This window comes from Lates calcarifer, linkage group LG7_1, assembly GCF_001640805.2.
Source record: "Lates calcarifer isolate ASB-BC8 linkage group LG7_1, TLL_Latcal_v3, whole genome shotgun sequence".
NCBI classification, from domain to species: Eukaryota; Metazoa; Chordata; class Actinopteri; family Centropomidae; genus Lates; species Lates calcarifer.
The window spans coordinates 20,263,918-20,280,522 of NC_066839.1; the positions used below are offsets into that span (position 1 = coordinate 20,263,918).

Below are 16,605 nucleotides of genomic sequence, written 5' to 3' on the forward strand. Positions count from 1 at the left end.
CAGTGATACTGAACTGGCCACTAATACAGGTTCATTTCAGAGCAGTGTTTCCTTTCTCTTGAGGAAAGTGTAGCTGCCATAACAGACTACAGATTTAATCTATCAGCCTCACCAATTCTGGCTTCAGTCTCTGACATTAACTGCTGCTATGGTGACTGTTGTGAGATCTCATGGATGTAGTAGTCACTGTTGCACAGGCCATGTCTAACTTTGTCAGTCTTCTCATTAGCTCCTCTTATGTACATGTGCTTGCTGTCTAAAGGTCTTGCTGGCTGACTGCTTATTGGATGTGACATGTGTCTGGTCGTTCAGGATGACATTCTGTCTTTTTGATAGGAATCTATCATCAAGTACAGATCGCTGACTGGAGTCTGCATAGAAACACTTTCTTTTTGATTTCTTGGTTGATTTGTTTTACTCTTGTCAGTTCATTTTATTCCCACCACTGTGCTGGATCTTATGATTTCACCATTCCATTGCCCCTCATTTGACAGTTCACTGTGCAGTCAGTTCAACTTTATTTGGTCACAGCAGGATGCTCTTTGTGTATGAGATGTTAGCAGTGGATCTATTCCAAATCAAATTGTTCTACAATATACAGCTTATTTACTTAAATACTTCTTTTCAGTGGGCGACCATCTCAAATTTCATTTTCACTTAAATTGGTATTTTAAAAGAATGTGAACTTGCCATTTAGTTCAGCTATGTTAGTTACATGGTAATGTCCATTCATTCACTTCCTGTTGATTAGTTGTGTCACTAACTTAAATAACAAAACAAAAAACAACATCATTAGAAATATCCGCTACATTAGCTTTTTCATTAATATTTTCTGTGATAAAGATTTAAGCTCAGTTGTTCAGACATTTTGTAGCCTTAAAACTCTAGTGTAATGCTGACCTTTGTCCTCTGGTATTTCTCTTATTAGCTGCAGGAGGAGCCCTAATGACCTTTGATCCGAGATCAATCGAAATTATTGGCTTGAAGGCACTAGACTGCTGGTTTAATATTGATCATATGTTCATAGTCCCACGTGGATCATTGATCATTGATCATTGATTTACTGTCGTCTGTAATGAGAAAAAAAAAAATTCTTTTAGACATGAAGTAAACATCTCTTGATTTTTTATTTATTTATTTTTTGAAGAAAACTAAATCATACTTAAGTTTTAATTGTGATCTTTTGTGATCTCTTTTGCCAAACCAAACTTTTGCCAATAAATCAGGACTTTTATCACATACACATAGTGACCTAAAAACAACTGCTGCCCAAGTTCCCATGTTTATTGTCTTTTGGTCAGTGTGTGCCACTATTAGTGTCATTATGTGTGTGTGTGTGTGTGTGTGTGTGTGTGTCGTTTACACCGAAAAGTATGTTTTGTTTATTCAATGCTCAATGTCAGTTGTTTTGTCTTTACTGGAATGTAAATAGTTGGGCAATAATAGAATGAGTTTTACTGTTTACAATTAGCAGTGATAAGTAGAACCACATTTCCATCTTGCCCAGTCCTACCTCTAACCTTAAACCCATTCACTGCTGCTCACTAAAGCTGCATGCTGATGTCTGTGATATGAGGTGGCATGCTGTCATATGTGATATGTGTCATGTTCCATGTTCTTTTTCATTTGAAAATTACATCTACCATTACTGCTCTACAGATATGACAACAGTGTAACCTGTTGATGCAGCCTGACAAAGAATTACTGAAACATTGTTTAATATTGCTGTACTTTTTGTAGATTATCAAATTGTTATTAGGAGCACTTTTATGCCATAAGCCAATCAGCCAATCATGTGGCAGCCAGTGCAGTGTATAAAGTTAAGCAGTACAGGTTAGGAGAACCGAGGCTGTTTTCAAAGCAAAGGGAGGCTTTTCTCAGTATTAATATGGTGTTCCTAATAAAGTTGGAAGTTAGTGGGCTAATTTCATAGTTATGGATGGACTAATCCAGATTAATATAATATAATATTATATTAATATATATAATATTCTGTAGTGAACAGACAGATCCTATGTCAGATTTAAGAAAGATGTTGACTGAGCCTGAACTCAACAGGTTTCTGCTCTATGATGGATTTCTGAAATATGACAGTTGAACTCAATTTTCCTTCCCCGTGTCTTTGCCCATCCCCCAATGTGTGTCCCCTCCCCCAACAGATGTGGTGCAAACCCCGGGGCTGACCACCCCGACTCCTCCTCCACCTCCACCCCTGCCACCCAGCTCCACTGTGACCTCCGCGACCACCACCCCGGCCGCCACCCCCACCACCCCGGCCATGCACCCTCCCCCGCCCCCGCCTCCTCCGCTCCCTCCTACACTGACTCCATGTGGGACTCCCCCACCACCACCAGGTCCACCTCCTCCTCCAGGAGCCCCACCCCCTCCCCCGGCACCTCCTCTTCCCGCTGGACTGTTCTCTCCTGCAGAGGACCGCCCCCTCTCAGGCCTGGCCGCCGCCCTCGCTGGAGCCAAGTTGCGCAAAGTGCCAAGGGTGAGCGCTTGATTGGTCATTTGATAAATGGAAGGCTTGACATTCCATGTCTGAACTCATATAGCTCTTCATATCTGAACAATATAAGACATTGCACATAAAGGCATTATGAAGGCAACTTGCTTCATACTCACAGACACAATTATATTTCTCAATCAGTCTTTGTGCCCTTTTTTTTCAGTGACACACTGACTTGACAGAAAGGACTGTTGATACTCATACACACGATCTTCAGATATAATCACACAGAATTACTGTCATTGAAACACCACACACACCAAGTTCATGCATAATCACACACACGCTCACACACATTCATCTGTCACATCTCCTCTCAGACTCAGGACAGGAGATTTACATATAATGCTGATAGCATCCCTGCCAAACAATGCACGTCTGCTCGTGTGTTTAACATGACAATATACAGAAATCAACTACAACTATGTATGGCTTGTCTAATATAAAGACCAGTAGTACATTTCCACTTCTCATTTTATTCTCACAGTAGGGTTAATACTTAACCCTGATTGTGCAGATTGTGTTGCATTAACTTGTATTTCACTTTCATTTGTATTGTATTGTGTCTTCAGGTTGACGATGCAGGGGCAGCTCTGGCAGCAGCCATGACGGGGGCTGCAGCAGCCGCGGGGGCCAAATCTGAAGCCAGAGGCAATGGCCCTCTGCCTGGAGGAGGAGGGCTCATGGAGGAGATGAGTGCCCTGTTGGCCAGGAGGTAGTCACACATTACTGTTAGATTCAGTATGTCTCAGACATACCAGGCAGAAATGAGAAACTCTATATACGGTATATGTCTATCATTTGGCTAATCACAATGTTGGTCATAATGAGTTTTGTTATATCTTCTAAAAAATAAGTTGATGCACTCTCAATCACCCAGTCATCATTACTATGAGTTGATTTGTAGTAAAATCCAGTCTGAATTTTTAAAAAAGTTTTAAAAATCTGAAGTTCACAAAGACTTGACAGAGAGAACTAAATCTGGGCTCTATATGTTACAGGAGAAGAATTGCAGAGAAGGGCTCGTCACCTGAACCTGACCAGAGATCAGTAAGTATCATTAGTGCTGTCTAGGCTGTGCAGAGCACACTGCATTCACTACATTTCTGCCTGAAATGACTCCCCAATCAGTCATTGCTTTATCTGTGTGATAGCCTGCATGTCTCGGGTGGATGCTGTGTACCAAATTCCAGTCTGTAAATCCTTACTTTCAGATAAGTCTTGAATACTTACCCGAACCGGCCTTCACTGAAAACTTGTATTAGTCTTTATTTACAGTCGTATAAGTGTACTGTATTATAATGTTTCCCTGATCTGCTCCCATTTTCATATACTATTGATGCTCTTTGCTGTTAATGCAATCTCAACACTTGACCAGTCATCTGGATAAATTCAGTATAACATACACTGCTGCTCTCCCTCTGCTCTGTTACTCTTCATTTCTTTTCTCCAGCAGAAATACTGTTTTCATTTGCTAATAAATTCCAGTTGCTTCCACTTTTTTGGACTGGTATGAAGATAATGCAAATGTATTTTCTGCAGCATATTACAAGTTTTCAGGCAGCTGAAGGGGCATAATCTATCTCTTTCCTCTTTACGGGCTCATGAGTTTTTATTTATTTTCAGGGTGCCTATTTTTCATGTAGTCCTTTGTTTATTCCCTCTGTTAAAAGGAAACAATTGATGAGTCAGTTTCTTATATGTGATGTATGTCCAGCCCATTCCCTTCAATCTGTGTACAAATAACACAACTTTACACAAATGTGTGCATTGCAAATGCCAGAGTCTAATTTTGCAGCTGAAATGCCAATCCTCCCTCATCTATGTGACACATTCCAGATGACTTGTGAATTTGTTTTCACTCTCTAAGGTGACTTTTTGGTTTATTAGGAGGAGGTGGGCTAGGGGCTTTATTGGCAAAAACTGAAGTTGCACAAGCAGCAGGAGAACATTGTTTTGAGACCAGTGATCAGCCAGTTTATAACGTCACATCAGATATTTAAGTGCGTTAACTGTATTTTACTGTTTCATGCCAACCATGATTAATCCCTTACCCCACCCAAGGAGTTTTTGTATCCGAACCTAATCATTTTAACCCAAACAACATGGAAAGGATTGGCATGTGCTCTGCATGCAATCTGCAAATATAAACTCATGTTATTGGTAGACAAATCAATGAGACCAGGTCACACAAATCACCTATGCTGACCCACATATGTCAGTAGCATTTGCACGTTCACAGTTTACACCTCAGTGAGAGGAAATGTGAGTGTGGAAAAGAAGGCAGTAATGTCTCTGGTGTTTGAAGTCTAAATGAAAACAGAATTGAAAGGTAGCTTTGATCTTTCTAGTGAAACACAGAGAAAAGAAAGACTCCGTCCTCCTGATTGTCTGTTTCTGTCTCTGATATCTGTGAAGCTCCTCTCTGTGATTATCACATCCACGGCCCTCTGAGTGTGATTCATCTCTGACCTCTGAACCCTGTTTCTGTCTGTCCAATAGGAGGAGGGCGAAATAAACACAACTCCTAAAATGTCAGCCTGTAGCACACCAGGTAAGTGTCAGAAAAAACTGGCAGTCAAAGTCTGAGGACTGAGGGGAACCATCAGCAACACAGGAACAACAATATGCATCTTCCTAACACAGACGATGAGGATCCAAGTTAGCATTAAGCTAATTGCATTTCTAGCTGCAAAAATCTGCTTGTTGTCAACTTGTTTTTTTTTTTTCTGTGGTGATAATCTACTGTAATGGAGAGGTGAACTTAAGGTCACATGGTAAGAGGGGTTTGATTCTCATATTTCTTGTGTTTTGTCGTTTTCTTTAGACATGCCGAGGAAGCCATGGGAAAGAACAAACACCATGAACGGTAGCAAATCTCCAGTTATTGGAAGGTACAGTATTTCCCCACCTCTCTGCTTTGCTCACACTGTCATGTTGTATTATATTAATGTTGTCATTGTTGTAGTTAGTTAGTAAGTTAGTTAGTTAGTTAAGTATATTTTATTTAAAAAAAATAAAAAGGTTCAGTTTAATTTTCAAGGGTTTTCTAGGGTATTTAATATAATTTTCTCAGTTATTGAAACCATATGGATATTTATAGATATATATTAAAGAATTAGCATCAGCTAGCTTTAGCATGATGCACTGCTGGGGCCGTTCAGTGCTGGCTAACATTACTAAAGCTTATGTCGCCTTCATGTGCACGCTGGATGTACGTCAGACACCACACTTACTGCTGAGGTGTCTGTGTGCGAATGAGGAAAAGAGCAGGGGAGTACAAATTAGCTAAGCAGCTATTAAGGCTCCTGTTTATTTCTTTCTTTCTTTTTTTATGTTGTCAGCCTCTTTGGTTGGATGATGCATCAAAACCACACATATTCTGTGTAAAGTCTAAATTGTAGTGTCACTGCTAACCTTAGGTGATGTTCACCATATATTTAACATGCAGGTGGTTTACACCTGCTAAGAACGTAAATACACCAATTGGTTAAGATACAAGTGGTTGTTATTGAGGCAAATCTCAGACACGCCTTTTTGGTTAACTAGCTTTTACGTAAAGCAACACTATGTTTGCTGAGCAACAGCAGCCTGTTGTCACAACTGGTAATTAATTCTGCTGGGCTCCAGGTCTGAGCAGTAATACCGTTTTCATGTACAGAAAATAAAGCCTTTCAGTTGCTTGACCAAAGCCCCAACCGTGTAGTCCCACTCACTGAAGTGAAACACAGCCTAACAGCTTCCAGAGCTGTAACACACCAAACTCTGGATCCTCCTAGATACTGGAGATAGACACTATTTTTTTAATTACTGAACTGATGGAGAGTTTGGTATTATTCTTGAACTTGCTGGGCCTGATACTGGAGGTTTATGCCAGTTACCATTCAACTATGCACTTCTTGTGGGAGATGGTAGGATCAGGTGTTCAGGAAACAGAGTGGGGATGACAGAGGCACCATTACACTTTTACTATTACAAATCAGTGTACCATCAAAATGATTCTGAAGCTGTTATTTTATGGTAAAATAGTTGCATAGTGTTGCTTTAATAATTAGAAATTTCATATATAACCTTCAATTCATCTTAAGAAAAAAATGTCTGTAGCACTAATTCTCCACCCATAAAGCAGTGCTAAAGGTTCAGTAACATTAAATCCTATGGAGGTGTTAAAATGAGTGTATGCTAGTCTCTTCAAATGGGAGTTTTCACCTGTGAGCAAACCTGAAGCTAAATGGGTGTCATGACCAGATACTGCCCTGGCCCTAGAGCCATCTCATTAGGCTGGGGACATACAATACAGAGATAGATACTAAGCTGTAATTTGTAAAGTCGGTGTCTCTGCTGCTCACACAGACGAGAGTCTCCGTGGAGATATCCAATGGGAGCAGATTCTTCCAACAGGTAGAGAGAAAAGGCAGTGGAGTTTGAGAAAATCCTTAAAAAAAAAAAAAAAAAAAAACTATCTCCTTTTTTTCATTAAGGTTTGCTGTGATGGACTTTTTTGTGGAGAGAAGTTATTTTAAAATGCTTGGATGAAACGTTTGGAATGAATTCTGTGTTGTCTTTGTGTTCCAAGTTTATCAGCCTGCAGGGGCCAGCTCTGTTCGTCTGTTGTTTGAAATGTGCCATGTGTTACAGTATGTCATGTGGTTTCTAAACCAGTCACTGTGTGGATGATGGATTTCTAGTGTAATCTAGTTACTGTTATTGCATGTTGCTCAGCCTGTTGCCCTCGAAACCTTTTTTCCCCCCTTCAAAGCAGGGAAATCCATATGTGTGCGTCACATGCTGTACACCCACCCTATCATATGCACAACCACAAAAATGAGTGTCCACCCAGTGCAGACTAGACTTGGCACAGTTTTATCATTATAGAGCCAGAGCAGATCCAGAATGCTTTCACAGATAAAGCCTTGCGCACGTGTGTGTGTGTGTGTGTGTGTGTGTGTGTGTGGTGTGTGTGTGTGTGTGTGTGTGTATGCATGCGCAAGACAGGAGACCAGATGGGCGTTTTTGATTCCAGCTTATTAAAAGTGACTATAATATGTGACCCAAAGAGAGCTGTGCAGACTCACTGCTGCTGTGTGCATCTGAAAATAAGTTTTTACATAAATTCTGAATTTATATTATATAGTGTTACATTATTAGCCTGTAAATCATCTTTGTAGCTGAAAAGGTTAACTTGTAATTGCCAAAAAATATTGCCAACAATCATAGTCATTTGTATTCATGGAAGTATGCCAAACGTCTGCTGAAAACAATATGAATTTCCTTCAGTATAGATGACTATCAAATCCACACTTAATGGACATTTTACTAAAAGCATACTGGCTGAGTGTACAATGTACATTGGCTAAACTGTACACTGTACTGTACAGCTGTGTCACTTTTTTCCCTCACTGTCTCTGATTATTTTGTTCTTTTCTATGTGTAATTAGCTTTAAATTGGAAACACCCTGAAAAACAAAACTAAGATCATTTCCGCCTGCTGGTGAAGTACAAGTGTTTTCAGCACACAGGTTCTGAATGACCTGCTGCTGAGCCCATTTCCTTTTTTTCACTTCCTGTCATACTTCCTCTCTTGAATGTGATTGGCTGCTTTGTGATTTTTTCCCCAGATGACTCTCATATAGACTAAAGAGCTCTCTTACTGTGTCTGCATGTATGTGGTCATTCATTTGATCTTTGAGTCTTTCATTTAATCACTTTTCTTCAGGCAATTAAGGAGCTGATAAAAATGGTCAGGTTGTTTCCAGATGTCAAATGTCTCTTTGAGGAACATGTGAAATAAATAAAAGATGGACACTTACTCCTCTATAGGCTCACCTTTGATATGTAAGAGAGAATGTGTACAACTGCAGACATCTAGCCTCATGACAGAATTTGTTGTATCATGGGCTGCTGTGAACTTTGTGTGTGTTTGCATTTATGTGTGTTTACATGCATGTCTAGGTGAGTGCACTTCTTCCCAAATTTGTGTGCATGCTTCAACCAGGATTTGTTTCCTAACTGCAGTTTTGCCAGCATCTTTTTTGTGTAGACCTTTTATATCAGGTTTTTAGACATTGAAGGAGTTATTTGTTAGTTTTGCTTTCACTACATAGCAACATTAGCATTGACAGCCGTTTGCCTTCCAGTCTAGAAGAAACGTTGTAAGCTCAGCATCAGACTTGATTCCTTTGCTTGCCAAGAGGTGAAAAGCAACAGCAGTATTTTTCTTCTAGTTCCCTCACTTTTTTTTTCTTCTGCGGAAGTTAGCATGCTAACCAGCTAGCCCAGCTGGCCATTCAAACAGGTCACACTGTTACATTATCACCTAATGATGAATAAGCGGCAAAGGAATTGTTCGTACACAGTTTGGGGATATATTCACCTGTACATCTGACATCTGACTGGTGCTTTTTGACCATCCCATTTTTTCTTACCTCATTCCTGGCTTTTTCTTTTTTCTTTGTCTCTTCTTGCAGACCTAAATCAACTCCTACGCCCACTGCGTCCTTAAGTGCCAACGGTGTGCCAACAGAAGCTGTTGACTATGACAGATTGAAACAGGTATTTCTTTCACTTGAAACACACACTTCAATTCCTTTGGATATATGTTCAGTAAGAATTGGCAAACCTCTATAGCTCTTTGATAGCTTTCAAGACCTATTTGTGTCTGGATTTCCCCTGGGAGTTGCAAAAACTTCACAGATTATATGAGTTTTCCAAACACACTGGTAATGTGACACCATTTTCATGTCAATCAACATTCTAGTGGTTCTCAATTTTGACATATTTAATGATATTCATACATTATCTTTAGTTTTCCTGAAATATGATATATATTACAACACATATAATATTGTTTGTGTTAATATGTTTCACAAAGTACATCTGTGAGATGTAAATGCTTAAATTATTTGAAGTTCTACTTCATGATTAGGCATTTATACATAATACCAAAATAAATCATCTCAGCAACTAACACTGACATAGGGATTTTCATTGGCCAGTCTTTTTTTTTTTCTATACTTACTATGCAGCCCTGTTACCAGTAACACAGTGTGGGTGTGCGCAGTCGCCTGTTCTGTTATAAGGCAGCTTCTCCCTCTGACCTCTGTGAATGAGCCTGTTAGATAAGTAGAGAATCTCTCAGAGTCCTGCCTATCTGTCACTACAACTGCTCACAGCAGCAGTGGCTGTGACACAGATGACACCCTACAAACCCACTACTAAACTCACCATCATTATCATTTTCTCGTTCATTGTGTTTTGAAAGCGAAAGGTCATAGCTTAAGCTTAAGGCTCATAATATTAATTTACCCATATGCTCTCGCCGTCAGTTTGTTTACATCTTTCCGTCATTAAGTAAGTCTTTAGGCCTAATCTCACAGGGATTCCCTGCACATGGATTAGCTGCTTTATAAAGCAGACAGAGAGTCTCCCTTTGCCAGCTGGCAGTGCCTCTATTTAACTAAATCCAAAAGCTAAAGGAAACTGTCAGTTAACACCTCCTCTCCCCAGGAAGTTGAATGTAGAAGTAAAAGCTGCCAGGGGGCAAAAGTCTGGTTTGTCTCCTCTTCTAGGTCTGATGATATTAATCAGGTTTGTATGAACACTGTATTCACATTGTTTTGTTTATGTTTTAGGACATTCTTGATGAGATGAGGAAGGAGTTGTCGAAGCTAAAAGAAGAGCTCATTGATGGTAATTGTTACTGAAACCTGTGTTCTCTATACACACACCTCAGTCATCCTGCAGTAAAGCTTTCTAGTAGTGACTTTATACATCAAACACTAAAACCAGCAGTGCAGCAGTCACTCTTTCTTTTTCTTTATTTCCTTACTTTCCACTGGGCATTGTTTACATAAAACATATATTTTTTTTAGGTTTATACATTTTAAAGAAATGTAATAACATACACTCTTTCAGGAACATGACAGAAGCTCATTTGTTAGCTGCAAAGATATAATGACTCATATCTTAAATAGCCACTCAGAATGTGGTTTTGTTGCAGTAGCAGGATTTTCAGTTTTGCAAGGTGCTGCTGAACAAACTGAGTTTGCTGCAGAAACTCTGCCTGAGGGGCCTCACCACCAAACATGCCCCTGGGTACTTGAGTAGCATGGTCCAGAGCTGGTCCAACCTTTTTTGAGGGATGTCACTGTTACTAGAGCTCTAGTACATTTATATTTAACAGTGATATCTCCAGAAACGGTGTCCTGGTTATTTTGGATAAACCACAGACCCATTGGGTCTCTTTCCATAGAAAGTAGTTCCACAGGAAAGCTTCAGTGAGGTTTGTGGATTATCCAGACTTAATGGCCACTATTGTTTCTTAAAGGACACTGTGACGTTAGACTGGTTTAAATGGCACTTTCAGAAACATTCCAAAACATAAGAAGTGATGTCGAGTAAAATGAACTGCAGAAGTATTGTTACAGCTCTAGGAAGTTCATACTTATTTGTACTCATTCAGTTGGTTCTCAGATCATGTAAGCTGGCTTTGTCCGTGACACCTGTGTTTCAAAAAGCCATAGAAATGTATTTTGAGGTCGTCCAACATCCGGAGTGATTTGGTTTGCCTGGAACATGCCAAGGAATGTACCCAGTCTGAATTGTTTTGATCTCCTCTTCTTCTTATGTCTTTTTAACTTCTCTTTTTGTTGCTTCATATACACTGCACATTACTGCACCGTTCTCCAGAAGAGTTGGGATTTGAGGTGAGCTCAGGTTAAAAGTAACTCAGCGATTCTCACGTGCATGTGTCTGTCTTTCACCTTGTGTCCTCAGCAATCAGGGAGGAGCTGGGCAAGTCCAGCACGGCATAGAGGATCCAAACATGCTGTTCAGAACATCCATATCCAGGTGACCCAACAGACAACCACAGTCAATTCAAGACACGATGAAACAACAGCGGAATACAACAACAACAACAACAAATGGTGGAGACAGTGATGATGACCACAATAATCATATTAACACAGAGAGAGGACTTTATTTGCGGTGGAGCAGCATTGGACACAATAACAATGGATAGAGTAGTGGTGGAAGGCTTGTAACTCTGATAGCTGTGACTCACAGAATCCATTCTGCAAAGTCTTGTTTTCCCGCTGCCCCCCCCCACCCCCCCCCACACACCCCCACCGCCCCTTCCCCTTCCCCCCTCCAGCTGAGGGTCTCTCATCCCTCTGGGGGTCAAGTGAAGTCTTTATGCAAAGATGACTTCTCTCCCTTTGTCCTATAATAACAAGAAAATACACACACCCACACCCACACACACACACACACAAAATAATAACGTTGAACTCTTCGATGATACTGTATTAACCACTGGCGCAAGTGAACAGCAACATTGATGCTAAGAATCAGAACTCTTGTGATTTACTATCAAAAGGCACGTTTTATTAAGGGAGTGTGGCGATGTGAAGAAGGTGGGGGATGGAAAATAGAAACTTTTTTTTTTTTTTTTCCCATAATGCCATAGGGGTAGCATGCGTGCGTGTGTGTTTGGGTGTGTGTGAGTGTGTGTATGGGGGACTGACAGTCTCTGGTGAAGTCCACCACTGCAGGACACTGTAAAGCTTGTCTTCCTAAAATACTATTTTAACCTGAACATGTACAAAAGAGAGAAAAAGTTATTTAGAAAAAAAAAAATGTATCTATCAACCATGTCTGCTTCTGTGTAGATCTATGGCCATATCAAGTAGCTCAATAATCCAGTCTTTAAACAGGAAGCTCTCACGTCTGTCTCTTCATCTGTGGAATCATAATCACAAGTGTTTTTTCCCTCCTGAAGTGAACATTCTGTGGAGACATTTTACCGTCATGCTAGCTGACCATGGCCAGACGTGTAGATAGAAATGACTTCCTTCCTGTCCGTTTTGATTTGAAGACTCTCTCCCACCGTTCTCTGTCAGTCTCTGTCATGTTTGTCATATTTAGTGCACGTTTTCTTTATAAGGCGAGGGTCACAAGTCTGCCACGAAATTGTATTAACTGTCACAAGTTTTATTACAAGCAATAAGTGTAGCATCTATTTTAAGGCCCACCTGCCCATGTCCCGACACCACCAGACATATTTCAGTGTTTGTCCTTTCTCGGCCCTCCTGTTACTGTGTGACACTACGCCACCTCTTGTCATCTGTCTTGCAGATTTTCTGTGAAACGGAAAGCTGACATGAAAGAATACGAGAACAACACTGTAAGACATGAATTCATGGAATTTCTCAATCACAATACTCTCCTTTTTTATTTTGGATTTGTTTTCCTATATAATCCAAGGATACTGTATATTCAGCCACATTGGAGCTGAACTGATTTTTTATCATTTATTTTTTATTTTACAACATTTATAAAAGTAAATCTTTTTAAAGGTGCACAGGTCAACCCAAATGTGTAAAAGATGGTGTCCATGTCAGGACATGATTGTGCCATTTACTCTTTCACCAGTGCTTACTGATGACATGTTTGTTTCATCTTATTTGTCTTTGCCTTTTTCTCCTGCCACTGTCAAATCCTTAAAATGAGAAACTTTATTTTCCCTGGAGATATATACATATAGAAGGGAAGTGTCACTTTATTCTAAAATACGTTTGTTTCAACATTTCCTTCTTTTCAGTGCTGAGTTTGTTGAATACAATCAACCTGAGAGGGATATGTTGGGAGCTGAGACTGTAGCTGTTGCTCCAAGATTGCATGTCATGGTAACAGATCCGAGTTAGTAGAGTTAGTGTTAGTCACAGTTCTGTTCTCTGTATCCAAATGAGACTGAGGAGTCTTTTGAATTCCGTGGTATCTCGATTGTTACAAGCATCAAACAGGGAACTTACAAGGCAATACAGTGTGTATACTTCCATTGTAGTTTCTGCCCCCTTTGCAGCAGTAACAGTATTTGTAACTTAAAGGGCTACTGCAGTGATTTAATATTGCACTTCCATAAAGTTGGGAGACTTGCAGTAGGCCACTGTTAAAGTCAACAACAGAGGCCAAGACACTCTTCCCAAGGCTGAGTCAAAGGTTAAAAAAAAAAAAAAAAAAAAAGTTTGGTCCCATAATGCAACTTGATCGCTTGTAACACTAGTTTGTACTGCTTTCTGATATAAATCTTGGAGTTGCAGAGATAACCCAGATGATATCACTTTAAGACACAATAAGAGTTATTTTCCAGACTTCAGAGAAAACATAACTCAACTGTTTCCAAATGCTCCTCATGACTTTTGATGTGTAAACTGTGTAGAGTGCCTCTATAAATTATTATGAGTAGAATTGGCTAATGAGTTATCATAGCCTTTAAACCTGGTATCCTACCAAAAGGTTTGTTAATCAGGGGCTGTCTGTGACTGTTGGGTTTCATACAACACAGCTGTTCAAGGGCTTGGATGTTATAGCTTTGCTACAATAGATTAAAAAATCAACACACTGAGAAAATTGTTTCCCTCTCAGTTTCTGTCATTTGCTTGGGTTTGGGTCAAATTTGTTAAGAAATACTGTTTGCTTTCAATTCCAGTTTAGACATACAGATGCCATAATCCTTTGGTGTGACAAGAGATTTTGGCATTTGTTTAAGCTGGTCTGTCTCATGCTCTAACTAACCTTTTTTTAAAGGAAACACCCTGCCAAGAGGCTCCCTGTCCTGAGTGTTTACACAGCAATGATTGCACTTTAAGACAAAACCCCACACAGCAAACCAACATACTCTGTCGCCAACAGTGCGGCTATATCTCACCAAACCGGCAGTCTCCTGCTAAACATAATCACTCTCAAAAAAGTCGCCTTTCTTATTTTTGTATCATTTTGTCAAGAGATCCAAAAATAGAAAGATGTCCATCTCTATTCAGTCCTTTGGGCGTGATGGCAGTTGAAATGTTTCGATCAAGAGGTTTTTCTGTTAAAGCTATGTGGTCTGTGCCTTGTTCTGAAGTTGCATTTATACATCAGAGATATAAAGATGACTAGTAATAATATCTAGGGACTGTAATTATGATCACATGCAGTTGTTATTTTGTCTTGGTTTTTTTTTTTTGGTCATTTGATTTGAAGGGAGAGCTCAATGACCTCAGTACTGTTCCCCACCAAGAAAACATCTTTGCACCAACATCTTCTTTGTATGTTTTTTTTTTTTTTTTTTTTTTTTTTTTTTTTACATAAATGTGGTTTCTTTCTACACAGTTGTGAGATTGCTTTTCTTACAGCTCAGAAGTACAATCAAAACCTTTTCGACATGAGGCTCATAGGGGTTCAAAGATGATCTTTGCTCTGAGATGATTTTTTTTCTAAACCTGGAGCCCTGTTTGGAAGCCCAGCTGAGTCTGACTGCAGTGTTCTGTGTTCCCTCACGCCATTTCAGTGTAACAGAGACTGTTTGTGTTCAGCAGCTTCTATTTCTTTACACACTTGGAAATCTCTGAGAAAAACTATGTTGTCCTCTGCAGTGAGGTCTGCTCCATGTTAATGTCAGATTGCTGATGGAATAAAAAAAATGTGTTGTGTGTCTGTAAACCCAGTTTTCTGCTGAAGGAACTGAAAGAATTGTGAATTTGCTGGAATATTTGAGGAGATGATTTGGCTGAAGCAAGTTTGATGGATGGGTTTCCAGACTTATTCTTTTATCATCTGCATTGTACCATACTGTTCTCACGTTAATTAGTCTTTCTTACATGCTAACATATTGTTTTGTTTGAGCAAATTAAATAAAAATCGCAATATAAGACAAGAGGTTGTTTCCTTTTTAAATGAAGATGACTGTTTTGAAAGTTGAACAAGGTTTATTAGCAACCAGTTATAAATTATCCACCATAAACTAATGCATATCAGTGTACTGAATTGTGAGCAAAGGTGTGTTTTATAGCTTATGATTTAAATGTTTCGTCTTGTGAGAGATCATATTCTTCTTTCAGACATTATATAGTCTCACATTAAGTGAAGAATCACTTTGAATTCTCCACAGGTCTTATCCCCTCCCAAGTGTGTCCACATGTGTTGTAACATAAAAAAACACAGCCCATTAAATGTGACAGCACATCTGACTGCTCCACAGCGCCTCATGGTCACGCTCAGCGGAGGAGAACGGGAGGAGGAAGACTAACTGAAATCGAGTGCCTGAAACTTTTTGTCTTCAGCTGCTGCATGCTGCCTGCCGTCAGTGAGCTGAGCTGAACTGCTGCTCCACTGCTGAAGGGCAAGAGGGACGATGAAACTGAAGCTGACCAAGATTTGAACCTGCGAGTTGCAGTTTGAACTTTCAGTGTGGAGTATTCTCAGAAGATTTTGTACTGGTCCACCAGCAATGGGCACTTCACACTTGTTCAGTGTATCTTTATATATATATATATATATATATATATATATATATATATATATATATATATAAAAGTCAGGGTTTTGTCCTTACACAGTAATTGTTTAGGGGGGAATGCTTGGTTTTGTGTACTTGAAGAAGCTTAAAGTTCAATCTCAGCTTGCCTTATTTGTTTTTTGTCTGTTCAGAAAATGTGGTTACTCACTGGATTTGGTGATGGGAGAGCCGTGAAAAGGAGCAGGGAAATCGAGAGAGCACAGTTACTTTTTGTCCTTTGTGTGCAGTCTGTATCTTTATCTCCATATTGCATATTTTAATCCCTCAACAGCTTTCCCATTATTTGAATATATCACTGCACTGATTGAATTTTTGATTAATTTGTTTCTCTTGGATATGGTATTTTGCAATAAATAAATATTCAGTAGTGTATATTTCTCTCTGATTTTATGAAAGTTGTGGCAAAAGCTATTTTATAAATCCAATAATGAGGCTTAAACTAATTAGAGAGGAGCTTCATAATAATCTCATTTTCACAAACTGCAAATACTGCAGTTACCTCAAATGTTCCTGTACATCTGCAGGGGGAGGAAAAAAATAAACTATGTCTGAGATTCAAGGGAACTTCCCGCACTTCAATGCTTGTAAAAACGTTTCTGTGCGGCTTCACTTTACATCACAGGCACTGACACTTCCTGTGGGCGGAGCAGAGAGAGGTCTAGCAGTGCATCTGTAGTTCATTTGAGGTTTTGTTCAACTTGCAGCCAGAGAGGGGTTGTGCTGCGGCAAAAGCTGCGCTGAAACAGGAAAACAC

At 39.6% G+C, this 16,605-nt stretch overlaps 1 protein-coding gene and 1 long non-coding RNA gene across 2 annotated transcripts in view; one reads left to right on the forward strand and one right to left on the reverse strand.

Annotated features, from left to right (window-relative positions):
- enah (ENAH actin regulator) overlaps positions 1-15,209 on the forward strand; it is a 79,987-nt gene extending 64,778 nt beyond the window's left edge. The window contains 8 exon segments of the mRNA XM_018703405.2: positions 2,160-2,494; positions 3,085-3,227; positions 3,514-3,562; positions 5,015-5,066; positions 5,340-5,406; positions 8,980-9,064; positions 10,144-10,201; positions 11,288-15,209. Of these exon segments, the coding sequence (XP_018558921.1) occupies positions 2,160-2,494; positions 3,085-3,227; positions 3,514-3,562; positions 5,015-5,066; positions 5,340-5,406; positions 8,980-9,064; positions 10,144-10,201; positions 11,288-11,325 (827 nt within the window). The 3' untranslated portion in view covers positions 11,326-15,209.
- LOC127142671 (uncharacterized) lies at positions 2,890-9,881 on the reverse strand. The gene is made up of 3 exons (XR_007813635.1): positions 9,531-9,881; positions 8,938-9,045; positions 2,890-3,213 (listed from the first exon to the last, which is right to left on the reverse strand). It is a non-coding gene; the product is annotated as an uncharacterized LOC127142671 (long non-coding RNA).
- Positions 15,210-16,605: the final 1,396 nt, after the last annotated feature.